This window comes from Maniola jurtina, chromosome 10 (genome assembly GCF_905333055.1).
Source record: "Maniola jurtina chromosome 10, ilManJurt1.1, whole genome shotgun sequence".
In the NCBI taxonomy this organism is placed as follows: Eukaryota; Metazoa; Arthropoda; class Insecta; order Lepidoptera; family Nymphalidae; genus Maniola; species Maniola jurtina.
This window is the reverse complement of record NC_060038.1, coordinates 4,125,293-4,149,474: the sequence shown is the minus strand read 5'-3', so window position 1 is coordinate 4,149,474 and position 24,182 is coordinate 4,125,293. Positions and strand designations below refer to the sequence as shown.

At 35.9% G+C, this 24,182-nt stretch overlaps 1 protein-coding gene across 1 annotated transcript; it reads left to right on the top strand.

Annotated features, from left to right (window-relative positions):
- Nucleotides 1-3,908: 3,908 nt before the first annotated feature.
- LOC123868996 (tektin-2-like) lies at nucleotides 3,909-19,765 on the top strand. Its single transcript, XM_045911717.1, has 7 exons — nucleotides 3,909-4,091; nucleotides 9,185-9,309; nucleotides 10,077-10,293; nucleotides 11,927-12,141; nucleotides 12,547-12,769; nucleotides 13,139-13,362; nucleotides 19,449-19,765. The coding sequence occupies exons 1-7, from the start codon at nucleotides 4,011-4,013 to the stop codon at nucleotides 19,639-19,641; spliced, it is 1,278 nt and encodes a 425-aa protein (XP_045767673.1). The 5' UTR covers nucleotides 3,909-4,010; the 3' UTR covers nucleotides 19,642-19,765.
- Nucleotides 19,766-24,182: the final 4,417 nt, after the last annotated feature.

The window sequence follows — 24,182 nt, the reverse complement described above, 5'->3', positions numbered from 1 at the left end:
TTCGCGACGAGTCGTAAAAAATAAACTACCTAGTACTTTCTTGAACATTGCTCTCTGAATCCGATCAAGAGAACTGTTTGTAGTTTCCAAGTGCATTAACAGAGGACTTCCTTGTAGCTGTAATGTTAAAAATGTAGGAAAACTGTAAACTTGCTCATTGCTCAATTCTTAGGTATTGAGCGTACTGAAAGTTAAAGTTTTACTCCTTAAATATGAATGGATACAGCAGATTCTCATCAGTAGTATGTGCTTAGTATCCATTGTAAGTATGTATAATTTTATATTTCAGTATTTATTATAAATAGTCAGGTTTTTTACGGTAGTTATTTATACCTATAGTATAGAACAGGAATAGAGAATATAGTATTGGCGTCACTCAGAAAAGCAGGTATTATTTAAATATTTTTATCGAATTATTGGAATGTCCTCTCCAAAACCAACACAAAAAAACACAAGTTTAATGTGTAAGGTTATCCGAGAGTTTTAATCTAAACAAACTAATGCCAAAATAAATAATTTAATTAGAGCGTGATTGCTATCACAACATCTAATTATTCAGTTCACAATCCAAATACCGAAAATTTGCGATATCGCTCCGAATCTCAGAAGGAGACTGAACTAAAACCTTCGAAACACCCGTATTTATGCAAGTTCAATCTTGTTGGCCTCCTAGCAACAGATTGTATGACATCGAATGAGCCAAATATCGATTTTATCAAACTACCTGCATTAGGTAAATTAATAATTTTATATTATTTTTAACAACTTTTAAAAATAACCTTACAGTTGGTACACATATACCCAGTGGCGTGCACAGGGTTTGAAGCTAGGGTAAGTATTTAGGTAGAAACATAATTACTGGCAGGTCATCATGAAAAACAAGCACTGATTTATTACAACTAGGGTAAGCAGTACTTTTATGCCTCTATGACTTGCACACCACTGCATATACCTAATATTAATAACCCAGAATTGCGCTGCCTAAATATACCGGAAGGACACATAAACTATGCGTCGTAGATAGTGGATACGTTAATTTAGGGAACGTAAATTGTTATTAGTCGGCGACGCGACAGGAGCATTTTGCTGGCTAATTGCTTCGATATTACACTCTCACATCTATAAAGTGGCCCGAAAGCCAGTTAATTTCAAGGATTTTGTTCGATAAAAGCTAAAATTTAATTATTCAATTCTTAAGTGTTGTCTGTTTGTAGGGCTTTTAAAAAATAAATTCACTGAGCGTGTGTGGGATGAGCTATTTTCGGAGTCCGCTGTCCGTCCGTCCGTCCGTCTGTCTGTCAGCGGGCTTGTATCTTGTTAACCCTAATAGTTAGAGAGTTAAAATTTCCCAGCATGTGTATTTCTATTGCCGCTATTAAACAAAATATATTCAAAATGGGTGCCATGCAATAAAAAGTACTTACATAATCTTGTACGATGGTATGGTACCTACTCTGTATGGTACTCTGTGTGCGAGTCGAACTCGCACTTGACCGGTTATTCATTTTAGTAACGAAACATGTTCTTGTATACCTAGGTGCTAAAAATTATTAATTGCACGATATTCCCAACTGAAACATAAAAAGCAGAGTTTATGAAGTCCCTAAAGCTCAGTTCAATATCTGAAGACTTCGTATTGAAACTGAATCAATACTGAACTTGAACGGTATTGAACACATTACTTATTCACACTGAGGGAAACAACGATTAGTAGATATTTAATTAAAAATAAACACTTTTAAGTAAATACCTAGCTTAATTACAATGAAATCGTAGCCACAAAAACCCCGGAGAAATTGTAGAACAAAGTCATAGTTAAAATTCAAAAGTCGGCTGCAAATCAAACGATTAAGTTAGGTACGATTACTGTTATACTTTTGACCACCAATAAAAGTTAAACATATTAGGTCAAAGTTATTTATTTGTTGAATTTGTAAGTTAATAAATATAACTGATGCAATGGCTTAAAACAAAAGCTACGAGGTTTCCAAACGCGCCAAAAAATGGGTTGCAGAAGCCAGTAGGTATTAATAATTTCATGATTAAAGGCACAAATCCTAACTAACTATATAAGTAATTTCGAATAATTCTTTGCGACTTGGTAGTATACAACACTAGCTTCTCCTTTCAGAAAAGGTTGCTGGGTAGAGATTGCTCTAAGCAATAAGGCCACCTTTGCACACAATTGTTTTTTCTGTTTTCTTCCTTCTGTGTCGTGTTCCTTTACATGTTTTTGTGTGCAATAAAGACTTCTGTCTATCTGTCTACCTTATTGTGTAACCTATTTTGCGTGTATTGACATGGTATTGATATTGAAAGTATAACGGTAACCACCAGTAAGTAACTTTTTAACCCCCGACCCAAAAAGAGGGGTGTTATAAGTTTGACGTGTGTATCTGTGTATCTGTGTGTCTGTGTATCTGTGTATCTGTGTATCTGTGTATCTGTGTATCTGTGTATCTGTCTGTGGCATCGTAGCGCCTAAACGAATGAACCGATTTTAATTTAGTTTTTTTTGTTTGAAAGGTGGCTTGATCGAGAGTGTTTTTAGCTATAATCCAAAAAAATTGGTTCAGCCGTTTAAAAGTTATCAGCTATTTTCTAGTTTTCTTGTAGAAAAGAAGGTTAGATAACCCTTAGGTTCATAATATTCAAGTGTCAATTGACAAATGTCAAGCTGTCAAGATGGACGTTGCCTAGATATACATAATTATTTATTTGAAAATGATTTGTCGGGGGTGTTGAAAATTTTTAATTTATACTTGTTTTAATCTGCTTATATGTTGCCACTTTAACTTCGCAATGCGTTGAGCTATGTCGGTTATTCTGGTTCTCCTAAGGATCTCCTTATTTCTGACTTGATCATGTAGAGAAACTCCAATCATAACACTCTCCTCATCACCCGATGAGTGACTCTGAGCTTTCTTATTTTAAATTTATCTCAAGCAATCACAATTATAAAACAAGTGTAAATTAAAAATTTATAACACCCCCAACAAGTGAAGGTTACAGTAACTAGAAAAGAGCTTATAACTTTCAAACGGCTGAACCGATTTTCTTAGATTATAGCTAAGAACACTCTCGACCAAGCCACCTTTCAAACAAAAAAAACTAAATTAAAATCGGTTCATTAGTTTAGGAGCTACGATGTCACAGGCAGATACACAGATACACACGTCAAACTTATAACACCGCTCTTTTTGGGTCGGGGGTTAAAAAAACCAATACTTAGGTACAACTTATGCCTGGGTAATTTTGCTAACATAAAACTTTATAATTAGTACAATAAGTTTAAGGAGTTTCCGATTTTAGTCGAACAAAAACTTTGAAGGTCACACTCGCAGACTTGCTGAAATGTTTGAAAGATTTCTCTTAAATGAGCGTCTAAAATAATAATTATATTCAGAAAGATATTTGAACTTCAATAATAAGTAATTAGATATTTTAAATATTATGGAATAAAATTTCTATATATTCAAAGTGTTTGGATAGGATTTGAAACCTGGGTTGACATCTCAAGTAGGTATATATCATAACTGCCTTATAGTTTCCTTATAATATAAACAAATCGCAGATACTTTCAACTAGTGACTATAGCACGAAATAGAGAAAATATGATTATATTCCGAATGGGCGCCGATATATTTAACTACTAGTTTTTCACCGCTCTCAAACTCAATAGACATGCCCATGATATACCTATCTGTATATAATTACAGTATGCTTGTAGCAAATGTATGTTTGTCGCAACTAGTCCAGGCCACCTTCTGAAAGTTTAAACTAGGTAGGTACACAAATAAAATCGATTCAACCTATCGCGAGGTTATGAAAAGTTTAAAAAACGGGCACAAAACGTCCCGGCCACATCTGGCCATAAATCATTCGAATATAGAATGACGCAGCATTTTGGACGCAACACTGACGCTGACGTTTCAAATCGTTTTGACATTTATAACAACAAGCCCTGTGAAACTTTTGTAGAGAAATAAAATAGCAATAAATTCTCCAGGATGCAGTCAGTAGTAACGTTCGAGAAACCATTACCACATTTAAGTCTGCCGGATTGGGATGCTCGCTTGTACGGGCTGCAGGTGATTTACTATTGTCTTAAATTCACACAAGGCGCGACGGCAACTGAGAGAACGAGGAAGAGCTTCCTTTCCCTGATCTCAGGTACTTTTGCTAAAAAGCAGCTAACCCCAAAAAGCATCGTAGGTATAATGGTCGGCTTCAGAATTCGAGTAGCAATTCCGCGAAACTATTGCATCAAAAACCTGTCGCACTTATGGTCTTTTTCTACAAACACGCCACACACATCTAACCCATGTGTAAAACCGTGCCACGCGAATATGATCAAACGATTTACGGGCTTTGACTGTAGGTTGTAGAGATTCCAAGGAGGGGTACGAAGTGATTTGCCTCCTTCTTATTCGAACCGCTAGGGCATATCCCCTTTTGGTTCATAAAGCCATTCCGCATCAGTTTACTTCTCTACTTTTAATATAGGTGCCTTCAAATCAAGAGTGAATAGGCATCTTCAAGGCAACCGAATTCTATCTCAGGCTGCATTATCACTTGTCAGCAGATCTGGTTGCAGCCAAAAAAGTGGTTACAAAGAATAGACGTTTATCTGTTTTTGAGAAAGTCAAAATATTTACCTAAAAGTGTCGTATACTTAACACTAAGTAGTGCAGAATCGTATATCCAAATGTTATAACTGAACCAACACAACAAGTTCGTTTACTATAGTTAAGAAACGAGCCCAAGATCTTCCAGTTAAGAGCATGAACCGTACCACGGAGACGGTTCTAATACACCCAAAGGATATTATTGCTACTTACTTAACTTTTTGATTCACTTTGTCCACATAGGAAACTTTGTCCACATCAGCTATTAGATCGCATTACTCTTGCACGAAGCACTCTCTAAATGTTCCTACTTTTATACTACAAATAGCAATTTTGTATTGTCGAACTGAAAAAGCAATGTTCAAAGTGGAAAGTTTTCTTCGCCCGTGTCGATAATAATATTTTTACAACTATTTCCTAGTGTAGAGACAAAAGTACTACTTACTGTAGTATAAACGAGCGGGATTTTATTTTCTTTTCTTTATGGTAGTTCTAGTTGCAAGTTTTCTTCTATTACGTTTGTTGCCTCTTTTTTCTTTAAGATGGCTACAAACGTAAATGATAATTACCTATTATTATTAGATCTAGTCTAAGGGTTGGCAGATGGAATAATGAAAAAGAAAAGCAGATAAGTGCTGTTCGGACGTCATAATGTCAACTTTAATTTTAACCAGTGGTAGATGCATTTGACTGCTACAGATTCATTTGTGTTAAATCTTTTCAATCAACTTGATAAAAAAGTAAAATGTTAAATAGGATAAATCACTCTAAGTAGTTGGGCAGCACCACATGTTGTATTACAAACGGCCTGTTCCACTTGCCCCTGCTAGGGTTCCCCCCCCCCCCTAGTTGGTAGAGTGGATTTTTCGCCCCCTATTACCCATCTGGTAAGGATGGGTGGAAAAATACCTATTAGTAAATATTTCTTCTTATAAGACTCGACTAGAAGTTTTAAATCTCCAACTAAGTAATTAAATGGTCGTCAATTCAAAATGTCGGGAGAATTTCGTAAGAACAAATTTTCATTTTCCCTATATTCGCTCATCAGATAATTATCTTTAAACATCAAAGTAATAAGTAAATTTAGACATAGAAATTTGTATTAACCGAAGCACATAATCGTGAATTAGATAAACCTTCATTTGTAAAAGGTAATCTGACCTAATCCGGCCTAAAGTATTGAAATACTCGTAAACCGAGTCGTGCCCGTGTTTCAAAACAAGAAACAAATTTCTACTGCGTAGTGGAAATGCTAAATTAACTTTATTAGGTCCAGCTTTGTGCGTAAAACCACAGAATAGGCTGCGTTCACATTCTTTCTTAGCAATACATTGAATTTTTTCTAAAATGAGGAACATCTCGGTAAAGTACGAACCTCATCTATAATAATTAAAAAGTCTTCTATAGTTAAATTGCACCGAGGTAGATAGATAGAAGTCTTTATTGCACACAAAAACATGTAAATGAACAATATAGAAGGAAGAAAACAGAAAAAACAAATGTGTGCAAAGGCGGCCTTATTGCTTAGAGCAATCTCTACCAGGCAACCTTTGCTGAAAGGAGAAGCTAGCGAGGTAGTTTTTCTATCTCTGGCTCTTTTTCTCTTTTACCTTCCTATAATTTATGATGCAAAACCAATATTATCTTCTTGATCTAACCCATAAAACTGTTGGTCTTTCCCTTCCCAGACTTCCATCTATCTTGCTTTCATTAATATTTAGAACTCAATAACATTAATATTGTTTGAAAACTTAGAGTGACTTATTTCAATTATTCAGAAAACTTATGTTTATACTTTATACGCCAATCAAGATTCATAAATTTTAAATGAAAGCTTGTTATGATGTTGTGATGACAAAGAAGATAAAAAATCAAACGGTTCGGCATCCAACGTTTTCATTATGTTAATTAAATATTTTGAAAAATACTGGTAGCTCGCTTTTCATCTTGTCTGGTGAAACAATTAATCTTCTAAAAGGATTTTGTTTTTAAATGTTTTAAATGCTAAAACATTATCCTGCTATTGGACTTTGTCCCATTCTAGTAAAATTATTATGGGATTACCTCTTTAAAATAATGAGGGAAATATTATTATGTTTGCTCGTGGTAAACTAACTGGAACAATTTGCATCTACGTGGACGATAACCACGGCTTTACACAACGTTTCTCCAATACTCCCTTTTATAATTTTATGGGCGGTCTTGCTTCCAGGTAAATTAGAAAAGTTTCACCTGTCCCTCGTACCTAGTGTCAAATTGCCTGGTAAGCCCTTTATAGGAAGATTTCGTGAGGAAACGGTGGGACACTCCATTTTCACTTTGAATAATGTGCCGCTAAGTCTTACAGCAATTTCGGACGTACATATCTCGAAATCTTGAGTAATTGTCAAAGGAATTAGGTAACAATTTGAAGGTTTTTTCGTATTTGTGGAATTCGCCGTTCAGGAATTGCTGGACGATACGATAATTTTTTTATCCTGAATAATTCTGAATATTTCAAATAAAATCTAGGTAGGTAAATATATTTGGGGCTAATACGAAACGCGGTATTCCCTCCCCGATTGCCATTTCAACCTGTCGAGTAGGTACCTACTATATTATAATATAATTATTGTGTTAGTATTACCTGTGGAATTACTATTACTGCGTTCAGTATTACTTTAACGAAGTTTTTTACTGGCGCACACTACTTAGCTGACAAGTGTAAATTAAAAAATTTATAACACCCCCGACAAGTGAAGGTTACAGTAACTAGAAAAGAGCTGATAACTTTGAAACGGCTGAGCCGATTTTCTTGGATTATAGCTAAGAACAATCTCGATCAAGCTTCCTTTCAAACAAAAAGGAACTAAATTAAAATTGGTTCATTAGTTTAGGAGCTACGATGCCACAGACAGATACACAGATACACACGTCAAACTTATAACACCCCTCTATTTGGGTTGGGGGTTAATAAAAATATGCTTAATTACGCTACGTTGATTAATTTAAAAAAAAATCATAAGTCTAGACAAGATTTCTTTCACTCAATTTTTTTTTCATTTCATTTATTCCTTAGTTTCCTTAGTTCATGTCAAATTCAAAAACTTTTGTCTCCGACGACGTAAAGAAACGGTGATTTTTATTCAAAGTTGCGACGCTTCGTCGTAAATATTCATTTGAACAAAGTTTATTTTCAATGAAAAGTTGAAATGATCCCTTTGGCATTCATATTACAATGTTATTGATCGCAGAACTCGTGTTTTCAAATAAAACACTGTAACAGCTTGTCTGTGAAAATTTCAAATTTATATTTTTATTGTTCAACAAATTATTTTTATATTATAATAAATTAGCCGATGTCCGCGATCTAATCCACGTGGATTTAAAAATCCCGCGGAAACTCATTGTTTTTCCGGGATAAAAATAAACTATGTCACTCTCCAAATCTTTAGCAGCTATACCTACCCATGCAAAAAATCACGTCGATTCGTTGTTCCGTCGCGACGTGATTAACGGACAAACCAATAAACCAACAACAAATACGCTTTCGCATCTATACACATAATAAAATTGTAGAAAAGTGGTGTCTGTACAATGGAAATATATAAAAAAAAAGTAGCAGGGGTTGTTATTATATCGATGCCGAACCCGACATTGTAATTAATTTTTTTTTGTCTGTTTGTCTGTGTGTTTGTGCACGCTAATATCAGAAACGGCTTATTCGATTTAGATACGGTTTTCACTAATATATTGTAGTAAGCTTCACTTAAGATTTAATGTTTATTTCATGTCAATCGGTTCATAAATAAAAAAGTTATGTCAATTTAAAGAATCACGGCGAACATTTTTAACGTACAGAGTACGTACTACACGCCTCGCGCCTGAGCGTCCGTGGCTATATAAAGCGCGCTGAGAGCTATTCCACGCGAACGAAGTCGCGGGCACAGCTAGTTTATAATATGGGTAGTGACTAGTGATGCGTAAGTGTGTTTGTTTGTTCGTTTGTGCTTCAATCACGCCGTGACGGAGCAATGGCTCGACGTGATTTTTTGCATAGATTAACAGGAGCACAGAGGCCACTTTTATCCCAAAAAATCAATGCGTTCCTACGGGCTTTCTAAAAACACAAATCCACGCGGACTAAATCGCGGAAATTGGCTAGTCTTATCTGTAAAGAGATATATTTTATCTATTTGTAATAGTACTACTATCTGAAACAACAATTACGTGAATGTTTCTGGAATGATATGAATGTATTCTACTATGAATGTAAGATAGGTGGCTTGCGAGTCGCTCAAACAAAAGAATCATTGCAACCCATATGGGCATGCGTTAGTTATTGATGAAGAAAATCAATTTCAGTTCTAATGCATCGAACCGATTTTCATCGATCACCCATTAATATCAGACAATAAGCGACTTGCCGGTGGCGGTAGTTAGTCAATTGTCTTCTGGCTGAATTCGCACTTTCTTATCTGTATTTATCATGATATATCCTTCACTTCGACAAAAATCGGATCGAGTAAAAATAATAACCAAACCAAGAATTTGACAAAGAACCTCTACATTTCCAGGTGACTGCAGACACCAGAAGAGCTGATGCCTTCGATCTCCGACACGGCGCCCATCAGCTTCGCAATGAAACCAGGATCAAGACTGAGTGGGATAGCTACCACAACAATAATCGGCTTAGAGCAAGGTAAAACCATTTGAATTATATGATGCAACTTGTATTTAAGATGAGAGAGGGTCTAAAGGTACTCGATTTTTTTCTTTTTTCCAAGTTATACGTATCAGGAAACACAGACGCCAGGGCGTTTATCGCCAGGCTTACTCATCTGAAGAACGGATATAGAAAATGATATTGATCTGGTATTGCACTATCCCTGTTATAAGATAAATATGAGAGTGTGTTTATCTGTTGGTTTGTCCTTCTATTACGCCACGCCAAAGCATTGGATTGACATTTTTTTTTCATGAATGTAGTTAAAGACCTCAATGACATGTTTTAACCCCCGACCCAAAAAGAGGGGTGTTATAAGTTTGACGTGTGTATCAGCTGTGTATCTGTGTATCTGTCTGTAGCATCGTAGTGCCTAAACGAATGAACCGATTTTAATTTAGTTTTTTTTGTTTGAAAGGTAGCTTGATCGAAAGTGTTCCTAGCTATAATCCAAGAAAATCGGTTCTGCCGTTTGAAAGTTATCAGCTATTTTCTAGTTACTGTAACCTTCACTTGTCGGGGGTGTTATAAATTTTTAATTTACACTTGTCCATGAATGTAGTTAAAGTAGGTAGTCAAAAGTGATAAGCCAGGCTACTTTTTATCGCAGAAAATTTAGGATTGCATTGCACAGACTGCTGTGAGGGTGGGTGAATGGGTTCGACTAAACAGGTGAGTAAAATCAGATTCTTATATATTCATGGCAATCTCTGACGATACTTTAAACACTGATCATTTTTCAGGGTATACGAAATAGAACAATGGAAGTCAACCCTCCAAGAGCTATTGAATCGTATAGACAGAGAGATGAGCGCTCTGAAAGAGGAGAAGGCGTCAACTGAAAGAGAACTTGAACAGCTCAACATGCCGCTACTTGTTTGTTCGGAATGTTTGTCAAATAGAGATGGGAGAAGAAGTTCTGAGCTTACTTATGATCTAGCTGATACTGAGTTGAAAAAGGTAAGTACTTTTTTAGGGTTCCGTACCGCAAAAGGAAAAACGGAACCCTTATAGGATCACTTTGTTGTCTGTCTGTCTGTCTGTCTGTCCGTCCGTACGCGTCCGTCCGTCCATCCGTCGTGTCCGTAAAGAAACCTATAGGGTAGGTAGGTCTTATAGCACAAGTAAAGGAATAAATCTGAAAACCGTGAATTTTTGTCTATGTCGGTTCTTCGAACTATATACCCGAGTCATTGCCATCCGTTTAATATAACACTTAGATGTAAGGTAAAAATGGTACAAATATGAGAGCGCGTTCACTATGATGTCCTACCATGAAGATGTGTAGGTAAGACGCTTTAGATGGAACTCAAAATGTGAACCACAAGCCACTGGATTGCGTAACTAAGACAGGTGCCTTTGTAGAGCCATTTCCAATTACATTCTCTGTGCAGTCCCTTCAATTCACATAACTACAAATCTCATACCTCACTGAGTTAGAGTGTCTGTGGACATTATAGTTGCTACAAAATCTAAAAGCACTAGTCACATCCGTGCCAAAGCTTTGAATTCGTACGAAATATATATCTGGCTGGAGTGGTGAAAAGCACCAACCGTATCTAATTACCACCATGCCACTCAATGAAAGCCTAAAGTGAATTTATGACTATAGATAGATATCATAAGGTTCCCTGTAAAAATGTTGACACGTATTTTAATAAAAATACATTTAAAAGTAATCCATTATTTAACCAACCTATGTGAATAAGCCCTTGCAAAATGTGCCTAGCCATTTCTAATTTTAGGAATTTCGGGAATTAATATAATAATTCTAGGAATTCCGACTGATGAAAATGATTAAATTATTTATTATTATTGAGACCTATTTAATTTTACTCCATTTATAATTTACTCTTAGTAAAGGAGTTATTGAATTATTTGGCAATAAAGGGAACGATTATAATATTGTGAATACCGGGAATAGGAACTGTTACACTAAACTATTAATTAAAGAATAATTAAAATATTACGTATGTATTTATAATAAACTAGCTGATGCTCGCGACTTCGTCTGCGTGGATTTAGGTTTTTAAAAAACCGGTGGAAACTCTTTGATTTTCCGGGATTAAAGTAGACCATGTCAGTCTCGAGTACTTTAGTTATTATACCCTTTCAAAAAATCACGTCGATCCGTTGCTCCACTGTGACGTGATTGAAGAACAAACACATTAACTAACAAGCAAAAACGCTTTAGCATTTATATTTAGCGTTTTATATGGGCTAGTTGTGACAATGCATATACTTAAATCGATTGCGATTGTTAATCAACGTTGTCCCAAGGCGGTGACTGGATGGATGACCTACTTCGACAAAAACTTAGCGTGTTCATTACCTCCGTGCCTCATAGAGCACGTTAAGCCTTCGTTCCCGGTTATAATTACTAACATCTCATAATAACAGCTGTGAAAACCTAAGAACCGAAATCTCGTTCTCTAAGTGAGTTGTATGCGGAACGATCTAGGAACCCACCGCATTATTATCCCAAGAGAATTAATGAAATTAATGGACAGGAGTCACGACCCTCAGCGATGAAGGATACAAAAATAAAGAAAGAATATGAGTAGTGGTTGAAGGATTCTCTTGCGAATTCCAGGAACTGTGCGTTACTGAGAGCAACAAGAAAATGCTCATAGACCGATGTCAGTCCGCGTGGGAAAAGATCAATAAACTGGAAGTGGTGAAATTCAAACTTCAACTAGACCTCAACGACAAGAACGAAACGCTGCAAATTGATAAGGACATGCTTAACTTGGACAAAGATTGTGCTAACATTACGTATAAAACTGATTCCCTGAAAACTCCAAATAGGTATGTTAACTTATTATTATTAGAAGTTATAATTTAAATTAGTTATTCTTGATATAGGATATAAGCACCTCCTTTTCCACCAGGAATGTAAATAAATAAAACGTTTCAATCATCTTGTTACATACATACAGTACATTAGGTAGTATTTGATCTCGAACAATTTGCGTGTTTATTGGCGTAAGTATATGAATACAATTTAAAAAATTGCAAGATTTTGTTGAAAAAATATATTGATTATGCAAGAATGTTTGGCGAAGTATTATGTGAAACCCATCAAAAATCCTTGAATGCTTTTCCACTAGCTGGCCTCAGCAAAGCCAATGAAGCATTAGTTGGTTTTACACATTCTGCATTGTACATTGAAGTCTGTTCTTAAGTAATGATATGAAAATGTTAAAATTACAGAATGATCACATACGAACAATGGTTGGACAAATGTGAGGCGACGAAGAGAATGGCAATAAACGAGCTTCAGGATACGCTTCGTCTTCGCGAATCCTTGTTCGTCGCCCGAGGCCGCGCCAGAAACGCCTTGCGTGCGCAGACTGACGTGACGAACTATATGATGAGACGGCGCATTTATGATACACAGAGGGCGAGGAATGAGCTGCAATGGCAAAAGATGAAGGTACGAAAATAGAAGTAGTTAACGCTATTAGGGGTCATCGTATACTTGCTATAAGATGATCAAGAGACTAAAGTGTAACGTTAGTAGGAAGATTTAGCTGCATGGAGAATGATGAAAAAATGATTGATGTCAGTAGAGCCAAGTCATGCATTTGCTTAGCACTCTCAATACTTCTAATACCATTCGCATTCTGGTAAAATTTGCAATAACAGATAAAACAATTCTACGTAAAACACGAATGGCGCCCAAAACTAATCCTGTTTGTTCTAATTTAAAATAACAATTTTTTCACAAAAACTACTGTACAGTCTCATTATTACTGAAACAATTTTGTTGAATGATTGTTTAAAAAACAGTTCTCATTTGCAGATGGAAGAAAACATGGACAAACTGGCAACAGAACTGAAGACGATCGGGGAACAATTCGCTGACAAAGTAAATGCTCTGAAAGTGGCTGAAACCCGTTTGGAGACGCGCGGGTACCGCCCGGGCATAGAACTTGCATCCGACGAAGCTGATATTGGACTGAAGGAAGAAGTTCGCAACTTGAGGGAAACCATTCGTCAGTTGCAAGAGAAGCAGGACTGTGCCAAGTATGTACCAATATCATGTTCAGCTTTTTTAACAGCTGATTCACATAATTCTGGTAGAATTGTAGCCCAACGATTCAATTCATCTGTGGATTGCTTTTAACTCGTTTGTGAAACCAGCAAGAAACTACATAGGTACCTACTGAGTCCGTTCTTTATTTTTATTATCAAAATATTTTAACAACCTCAACAAGTCATTTCAACCAATAGACATGTACTACTTGCATATCCATAGGTTTCTTGCAGATTGACTCTCTTATAACGTTTCTTGTGTATGATGTCCAGATTTTAAGAGCAGATTTACGAATTCTAGTAGTTAAAAAAACCGGCCAAGTGCGAGTCAGACTCGCGCACTGAGAGTTCCGTACTTGGGTATTTTTTCCCACATTTTGCACGATAAATCAAAAACTATTGTCCATAAAAACAAATAAAAATCTGTTTAAGAATGCACAGGTAAAGCCCTTTCATATGATACCCCACTTGGTATAGTTATCTTACTTTCAAAATTGAAACACATTTTAATTTTTTTTTTATTATGTAACCACAAATTCGCGGTTTCCAGATTTATTCCTGTACTTGTGCTACCTTCCTATCAATTTTCATAATTCTAGGTCAACAGGAAGTACCCTATAGGTTTTCTTAACGGACACGACGGACGGACGGACGGACAGACAGACAGACAGACAGATAGACAACAAAGCGATCTTATAAGGGTTCCGTTTTTCCTTTTGAGGTACGGAACCCTAAAAAGGAACGTCTAATAATAACGAGAGAGAGCGTCCGTAAGGTTTCCACATACACCAATCTCATTACCATAATAATATATTAAGGAAGTTCTACACTTACCTAATTAAAAGTTTAAAGATTAAACATGTACCCGTGTATAACAATATGTTGCCTAAATACACCAACAATATATTATTTTCGTCCTCAACAAACGATTTACCCCTGTAATCAGAGTAAGAAGGGTTGGGAACATGGTAAGTGACCTTAATGATAAATTTGGTAAACTTAGAAGTTTCTTTTGTAAACCTTTAAACTGCTTAGTGATAGCGTAGGAGTAAAGACTGATAGTCGGTATCTCATTCGGAGGGTCGAGGAACTTTTCAGGCAAGTAGAGCTTGTCTATTTTGAAATGACGCGCCCCACTACATAATTTTGTTAACTTAGATGTGTAAATTGCGGTGGTGGGGCGCGTCATTTCAAAATAGACAATCTCTACGAGTATTATCATCACTTTCGAGTATGATGGTCGCCTCTTACATCCTTCGTTTCTCCGCTATATTACGGTAATAAATGGCGGCACTACTCTCCTAGTCACAGTAGTTTTACCCGTGGCCGTAGCACCAAAATTTGATAGCTATAATGTGATGATCGCAATCGATTGCGATCAAAGCTCGTGAACACTGTTTTTGGCTAAGCAAAGTCCTTAATGAAATGCCTGGAACTGTTGTTATTGGAATACATCCAAAACCTCCAGCCAGCGGGGTTTGTGTTTAGTGTTATATTGTTATTATCTAAGAAATTGTTGCTTGGTCCAGTCTTCGCCATTTAAAATTGGATACAATGACTACCTATAGAGGTAGGTACGTATAAATTACTGTGTAGTTATGATTTTCTTTCATCAGTCTTTGTATAAGTGGTATTTTTGTGGTCTGTTATTTTTAATCAAATAAATTTTCTCTCTTAACTTCACGAGTAACAAGTTGTAGTGGTTTTTCTCAATTATACTTTTTAATTGAATGTATTGCAAACAATGCATTTGCTTGTTTAATTAACAACTACATACAATGTGCTTTGTGAAATGTAATTTTCTGGTTGCAGAAAAATGGCCTATGAGCCCCCAGACACTTTGAGAAGGTGCTTTATAAATGCTGAACGTAAATGATTCGTTTGTGATATCTGTGTATGCTTTCCAAAAGGAGCAACCGTCGAGTTTCTTGCTGATTCTTCTCAGTAGGATAGCCATTCTGAACGAGTGGTTGATGATTGATGATTGACACTTGACAAATAGAAATCACTTAGTAAAAAATATTTGATACGGTAGTGGAAGAGTTTTGATATATCATAAGTGGCATATTTATTATGCTGTCCTAGTCCTATACATAAAATAAATGAATTCATTTAATTTCATTTCAATAAAGTATTTTTCTATCTTATGGTACTTAAATTAATAATAATCTACCAACCAGACAGTGGTACATTACGTTGTACTTATAGTAAGATTTTTTATTTTCCTAAAAATGCCAGAAATGTCACTTATTTTAAAGTTTGGGTTCATCTGTTTCACACTAAAGGAACCCAGGTACTTGAAACGTTATTAGGGGTTGAAAGAAAGGCTATGGAAAGTTTCTCGTAGCTCCTCCCCCGCCATTCCATTCTCTGCCCTTTGTATTTTGTCAGGGGACACAACGAGTCCAACCGTGCGATTCACAGAATCCGCATCAAATCGACTATTGGTCCTGGTAAAAAGAATCAAAACTTCTACCTTTCTTATCCTCACCTCCTTAAAATTTCCTACGGGCTCTCGGGCTAGAAGCAAATTATATAGAGTACCTATCCAGAAAATTTCTTTCTTTGTGTATTCTAGTAGAACCTACTCTGTACAGCGGTGGTTATATTAGTGCGTTTTTCTTCTTTTTTACCCGACTGCGGCCAAACCAAAAGGAAGGGTTATGATTTTAGCAGTCTATGTATGTATGTATGTTTGTATCCAGATTCTATGTGTTCCACCGTAGCGCCTAAACTACGGGGCCGATTTTGATGAACGAGGTGTCAATCGATTCTTCGTAAAGGTCCGGGTGACATAAGTTACATTTTATACCAAAAAAATTGACTTAACGGATGTTACATGAAAAAAGTGGGGGTCTCCAAAATTTTTTTTTGCTATTGTATCAAGTGTCAAACGAAAGAGGAGAAAATTCTGAGTTCATAAATATAAATACTACAACATTAAAATATACCAAGCGACAGAAAAACTATTTTACTAAGTATATTATTTAGCGTTTATTAAGACAATCGCAGTCGGGTTGTAGTTTTTAACTTTATCTTGTTGTATCGTGGTTTCTGGATTCTGGCTTCTGCAATTTTAATAAATTATTGTAGGGATACTTTTGCGAGAAAGTTTCTCAGCCAAATAATTAACAGACTCCACACCAATTTTATCTATGTGTGCGCGCTACATGTGCAAAGTATACATGCATACTAATGTAGTGACATTAATACTGAACATACATTACCGATAAGCCGCACCCATCGTTAAAAAATGAAGATTCTGTTGACAATATGCCCCGCGTTTACCTAAGGCAAGAAAACAGAAGGGTATCACACTTCACACTAATATTATAAAGGCGAAAGTTTGTATGTGTGTATGTGTGTATGTTTGTTACTCCTTCACGCAAAAACCACTGGATGGATTGGGCTGAAATTTAGAAGGAGATAGATTATACTCTGGATTAGCACATAGGCTACTTTTTATCCCGGAAAATCAAAGAGTTCCCACGGGATTTTTAAAAAACTACATCCACGCGAACGAAGTCGCGAGCATCAGCTAGTTATCGATAAGCCGCACCCATCGTCTAAAAAAGTGAAGATTCTGTTGACAATATGCCCAGTGTTTACCTAAGGCAAGAAAACATAAGGGCATAACGCATCATTCAACGATTAAAGAATGATCATTACTGCAAAGATGTATATGATAGATTTAGCTGCATCTGGTGGATTGAAGATATTCCTACTAACGTTGTCAGTACTTACAGCTTGGAGCGCACTACGGTTAATGTGTCATTCATTTATTTCATTAATTATTTCATTTTATTCATTCTTTCATTCAATTCATTCGCATAATATAGCAATATTTATTCATAGCTTTGCACTTGTTTACGTAATGGTGCGCTTACATGAGCAATTTTATAAGCAGTTGTTGCTCGGAAACACGTATGGATAAATCTGAAGTAATCTCAGGCAAATATTTCTCATAACATTGCTGAAATTTTCAGGTATTGCTGGGTATTGCAGTAAATTGCTTCATGTGGTCGTGACGTCATAATTGACTAAATTACCTGGGTTTGCGGAATTTTAATTGCCCGTGTAAGCGTACCTTAATCCGAATCGCCTGGGATTGTGTTTTTTTTTTGAGTACTTCCAAATTGTAATTTGGAACGCAATGATTGCGTTCTGCGCTTGCGTTTATTGCGGATACAATGTGCGATCAGCGTAATGTAGCAACATTAATTCTGAGCTTTGCACTTGTTTACGTAATGAAACGCCTGGGATTGTGTCCTTTTTGGAGTACGTCCAAAATTTCCAGCTAAAGGAGTCTGCGTCGAGTGTTAGCAGTTGCCTTTTTATTTCTACACGGTTTGTGTGTTTCTTGCTGCAATTACACCCGTAAATCTCTTGACCTTTGGTGCTTCGCTTTTTGCTCAACTAGCTAGAAAAATTGCTTATATTTACAAGCTAGGAAAATTGCATACCTATGCATTGGATTTCAGCAAGAAAACAATGATAAAAATCGGTTCAGAATTGATGGAATTCATCATCATCATTCCATCGTTAGCTCACTACACGGCACGAGTCTCCTCTCAAAATGAGAAGGATTTGACCATAGATAACCACACTGGCCAAGTGCGGATTGGCAGACTTTACAAACCTTTGAGAACATTATGGAAAAGTCTCAGGCATGCAGTTTTACCTAAGATTTTTTTTAAATAAAAATAGCAAGTAAACGAGCACGCAGGTGATGATGTTAAGTGATTGATTACCTACTTGTACATAATATTATGCCCATTTCAGTGGGTCGAAACTCGAACCTAAAAATAAACTCGTATGAAGGTTCACATCCAATTTAACAACTTCCCCATTTCTTTATTGGAAAAGTTTCAGGTAAAATGGAATCTGATTATGGAACGGTAAAAGTAAAAGTGTTACAATGCCTTTGATAGAAATAGGTACCTACACTATTAGGTAAAAAATGACCGTAATAATTTATACTAGCTTTGGCACACAAGTTCGCCCGCTTAAGTTTTGCATAGGCTTTCATGAATCTCGTAGCAAACCGTTGTTTTCCAGGTACACAAATAAAAATATTTAACACTTTGCGTAGATCTCTACCAACCAGTGACAGCCTTGTTAAAATCGGTTTAGCAATTTCTAACAAGCTGAAGCAACAGACAGAGAAGCAAAAATAAAAAATAAACTGTGTTTGGGTGTTTGATGTTTATATTGTATCCATAAAATAATCATAAAAAGTGTGAAAGTCTAAAAAATAAATATTTTTGTTTTGTTTACTTGTTTTGTTTCTTCATTTAGGTTATGTTAAGGTTTGCCATTTTGAACAAAAAGTGAATACCTACTTATATTCCTCGATTTCCAGAACCAATAGTAGCCTCTTTCTCCATACCAAATTTACCGTGATAAACTAGTTGGTAGATACAATATATGGATATGCATTCTGGTTCTAATAAGTATATTAAAGGTACTTAGCTCAAGGTAACCGAATGAACTTTCAAAAGGACCCACTCACTCAATTTGTACCTATTAATAAAAAAGGAATCTATCCCTCGAAGTAGCAAGGTAAAGTACGTAAGTAGGTATCAAGAAACTAGTTTCGCCTGAAATTAGTTTGGGTTTCCCTTGGGAAGTTGCTGATTAATCGGGATAGAAGTATCTTTTACCTATCTTACCATTATGGTTGTTTCCATGGCTGTGGTGTGATGATACTATAGGCATCTACTTATAATGATGCGCGATATTATAGGTTGAATCCATACTAATATTATAAATGCGAAAGGAAGTCTTGACTGATTGTGTTTTCCACGGGATTTTATTAAATACTTAACCGAATTCCACATGGACGAAGTCGCAGGCATCATTTATTTGATACAGGAATATCTTGCATCCTCTATACGGTACGGATATATGCCACTTTTTATCCAGGAAAATCAGAGTCTCTTAAAGCTTTTTAAAAATCTAAATCCACACGGACGAAATCGCGAGAACCCATATATATATTTTACATTACCTTTACTTTCAACATCTGTTTGCCCTGAAAAGTACCTATCAACTTTAAAAGATGACTCCCCTTTCAGGGCGACCTACAACGCGTTGGAGGCGGCATCTATCAAGATCGCTATAGACCTCAACGATAAGGAGCAATCTCTTGAGACGGACACTCAAGCGCTCGAGATGCGTGCGGCATTGGAACCCAAGCGCCCTACAGGAACCGATAAGAACCTGGTACTCGCCAGTATGATGGATGAAGTGCCGAAAATCGAGGCTTGACGCTATACAAATAATATTAAAAAACAACTTTGAAGTATCTTTACCTTCAATCAATTGAATGATTGAAAATTTTTACCTTTGGAATTCAATATTTTTAATAAAATTTTATGTTTTGATCTTTTAATTGGACTAACTTGACTACTGTAAGTAAGGTATATCTCATCAGGTCGTCTGTCCGTTCATCGGGTCTGTCAAGACAAGGATAGGTATAGGTACGTCCCGCTGACCTAGAATCATGAAAGGCAGGTAGGAATGTCTTAATAGCACAAGGGTAAAATCCGTAAATCGTGAATTTGTGGTTACGTCAAAAAAAAAAAAAAAGTGTTACGCTGAAACAAGATATTTATTATTTACTAAATCACATCATAGATGGCGATGTGTTTCACTACCATTTTATGGCCCATGGTCCCTGAGGTCACAATGGGCTACTGTGGGAACAAAAAGTAAGTAACTTATACGACGGCACGGAGCCCTTCGTCTGCAAGTCTGACTCGCACTGCCCGGTTTTTTATTTAAGTCTATAAAAAACCGTCACTCAGGAAAGCAGGTATTATTTAAATGTATTTATCGAATTATTGGAATGCCCTCCCAAAACTACGCAAAGACACAGGTTCAACGCGTAGTTAAGTAGGTACGGTACACCTTGAGTTCAGTTTCATTAGGTATATCGAATTGAAATCAATTGGTATACGTAGTTCAAAGCCTGCTGGGAAGGCTTAATTTGATGCCCCTACGTCTTGTTGACGGAACCAATCAGTGACATGCTCCAGATAGATATTTATGGTTGACCATTAATTAACTGAATCCAATCTCTAGATTGCAATACCTAATCTAAATTAATCATCTAATATTAGGTCTAAGAGTAGACATAACTCTATAGTCCAATTACTAGCTCTTCTCAGTACAAATTGCTTTCCTAAACAGTGGTAGAGTCCCATATTATGTAGCAAGTATAAGAAATACTACTTGTGATAAAAAGCTGTTCTAACTTTTGGTTTCCTTTATCTGGATGGAACTGAACCATTTCATTCGAAAGTACCTACTTTATTTTTTTAATGTTATTCAAAACAAACTCTCCTTATTACACGAGTAGATTTCTCACTCCGAAAAAAGGTAAAAATAAGTAATAAGACATAATCACTCGTCCAATGCTATGGCACAATTGCCACATGAGGAAAATTTCATATAATTTTACATATACATGTAACATACCTAGTTACATACCACAGCGACATAAGTAGGTATAATAATAGAGGCTAGCACTGTTAGAAATTCTATTTTCAGACCCATATGGCAAAGAGTTTCTAGTGATTAAATATTTCGTTGCTTTTTGAAGTAGGTAAAAAGATTTAATATTATCTCTCAAGAAAATCAACGAAAGGTAGGTAAAACCAAATAAAACCAAAGAAAAACTGAAAAGACCTAGATTGACTTCAAAGTTAATGCCATCAATGAATTTAAGTAAAATAAATAGCGAAGGTAAGTTTGCATACCTACCTATATTTTTATTTATTTATTGGTTTCTCCCAGTAGGACATCTCTATCCTCTTCATACTTCTATCTAGTAGCTATTTGGATCTACTTATTTTTTACATGTTTCAGGTTTCAAAGCAAATTTCAATTTACGTAATAGCTATTTACTTATCATGGCTTAACGAAAGGCTACGTAAGTATAAAAAATGAACTTTTAAAATAATATTTCTTACATTTTTCTTTAGAATATGGGTTAATATTGAACCTACTCTAATATTATATCATCTAAGTATAATTACTAAGTAGATATCACATGGAGAGAAAAAGACGGTAGGTACATACTAAAATGCTATTTTCAATTCATATGATACTAGAGGAAGCCCGCGACTTCGTCCGCGTGGATTTCGGTTTTCAAAGATCCCATGGGAACTATTTGATTTTCCGGGATAAAAAGTTGCCTATGTCAATTGCAGGGACGCAAGCTACCTCGGTTCCAAATTTGATGCAAATTGGTTAAGCGGATGGGTATTTAGGAATCCCGTGGGAACTCTTTGATTTCCTGGATAATATATAATATAATTCCGGGACAGCCTATGTCCATCCCCGGGATATTAGCTAACTCTGTACCAATTTCGTCAAAATCGGTTAAACTGTTGGGCCGTGAAAAGGTAGCAGACAAACAGACAGACAGACAGACAGACACACTTTCGCATTTATAATATTAGTATGGATTTATGCCGTGTAAGTCCTTGAAATCGATTTCTCGGAGATCAATGTAGAGCTTAGTAGAACCTCCTCGAACGGATTAATTATTATTTTCTGTTATCAAATACTTTGCATTTATGCTCCACTTTACTCTGCAAGTGTGCGTTGCGCCTTAGCTCCCACTCACTTAATTAGGAAAGCGCATATAAGTAAATAATGGAAAAGCTACATCTCCCGCAGATTTCAGACATGGTTCGTTTGGCAAAATGGGCAGATTCTACTATAAAATGCCCACCCTACATCGAGAGACCAACCACATCCAAGTCACCGTTACACAGATGAACACTGTTTGGTAAGTTATAATCTATTGTAATAATAATATAATCTGTATAATATTTACAAGGGAAACTGACTGACTGACACAATATATCAACGTAAACGTACAACTCAAACCACTGGGTCTAAAAACTCGAGGTTCTGTTTTTTTTTTTTTTTGATAACGTAGACCAGGATTTTCAGAAATCCGAATTCGAACCGGAACAGATAAGCTATGATTATTATCTTTTTAGAAAATTACATTAATAGAAAATTATAGAAAAGATTTTTCTATAATTTTTCGCCAGCAAGCGAATTTACAACTAGTTCAAAATGACCTTACATAAGTTATACATAACCGAGAAGAACTAGCCAAAAACTCGGCGACTGCTTTCTTTGAAAATTAAAGGTAAAATATTAAGGCAGTCCCGCGGATTGCTGAAGCAAATACTCACTATGTAATTTTATTATATGTGTAGGTTGCCTGACTGTTTATTAGCGGCTAAGTCATTGAACTGATGTTAATGAAGTTTTGCACAGAGACAGCTTATGTTCTGGAGATGGAAAAGTAGCCTATGTCCGTATAGCCAAATCTGTCCAGTAGTTTTTGCGTGAGAGAGTAACAAACATCCATCCATACCTACATACAAACTTTTCGCATTTATAATATTAGTAGGATGTATTAATCAATAGCTGGCAATATACTTATTGCAACGAAATGATACGATAAAATTAAATCCAAGCTGACAAAATATCGAAAGGCATGGAAGGCATGTTTTAATATAAAATTAATGAATGAACTTTTCAATCCCCCGTTACAGTAGAAAGCCTTCGGCGAATTCAAGTTTATAAATAGCCATCCTCTTACTTGTCTACAATACTATAAATTTACATTTTATCGGAATAATTAGTTAAGTATGTAGTTGTTTCTATAAGATTCCATGATATAAAATTCCTCACGCCGATACAACAAATAACATAATGAGCTAATTTGCATATGCCGGTAAAAGAGCAAGCGTAGGTAAATAACTAAATACGAGTATCTTACACGTACAACCGGTATAAATTTTATCGAGAGGAATATTTCGTAGGCATACTTATTATTATTGTCGTTCTTTATTTGGTTTATGACAGGGTAATAAAATTAAGTCATTTCCAGTTCCAGTTCCAGACCGAAATTGACGTTCATGCTACGCTTTTGGACATGAGCATTTTTCGATCGCGTGATTTCATAGGCGGAAACGTTTTGAATTAAAAAAATCAATCACATAGAGACATGTTTTCCGGCAGGATTACGAATCTTTGTATTAGGAAGTGTTTGGATCACAATTATTATTGTGATTTAAACAGATCGCATGATAAAAAACCGCTTCCTAAATGCTAGTAGAGATACCCGTATCTCTATCGAGAGAGTTTGTGAGTCGTGTTCACTAAAACGAGTACCATTGCCGGCTTGAAGCCAGTAGTGCCTTGACAATGTATGTAGAGTGCGTGCAATGTAACTATGAATGCTTGTAAATTGTCGGCACATAATCACGTGGTGCGAGTTCATAGTTAACCACAGGTTATTTACATTTGACTTTTTATCCTCTGGCGCGGAAGTAATGATCGCCTTTGTCCTAAAATAGGGTTATGCTACAAATTTTAATTTAAGCACTACTCAAAAATACTTTGCTAATTATTAAAGTCGACTACAAAATACTGTTATTATTATTAATCTGTAGCAAAATTATTGATAGTCCGAATAGATAGAGTTTACCTAAATATTTAGTTGAAATAGAAATTGTACATAATATTGTCATTTAATGAAGTAATAGAATAGGCCCTAGAGTATCATCAATACACAGGTATTGAAGCGCCCAGGGCTAAAATCAAGGACGTTTATTGGCGACACTAAAGAATGTTGTGGATAGTCAAATAAAATTTTCGCACTTGTAAAGTATTTTTGAGACTATCGTTTTCATTTTCGTAACGATTCGTTCATATGTACATAGTTATTATATTAAGCTCTGGTATTCGATTTGCCAGATTCTATTACGGTTAAGACG

What these genes read in the sequence shown, in the direction of transcription:
- LOC123868996 (XM_045911717.1), top strand. Translation starts at nt 4,011, where the DNA reads ATGCAGTCAGTAGTAACGTTCGAGAAACCATTACCACATTTAAGTCTG. An exon ending in AATAATCGGCTTAGAGCAAG is followed by an intron (nt 9,310 to 10,076) that starts GTAAAACCATTT and finishes ATCATTTTTCAG; the next exon opens with GGTATACGAAATAGAACAAT. An exon ending in TGCAATGGCAAAAGATGAAG is followed by an intron (nt 12,770 to 13,138) that starts GTACGAAAATAG and finishes TCTCATTTGCAG; the next exon opens with ATGGAAGAAAACATGGACAA.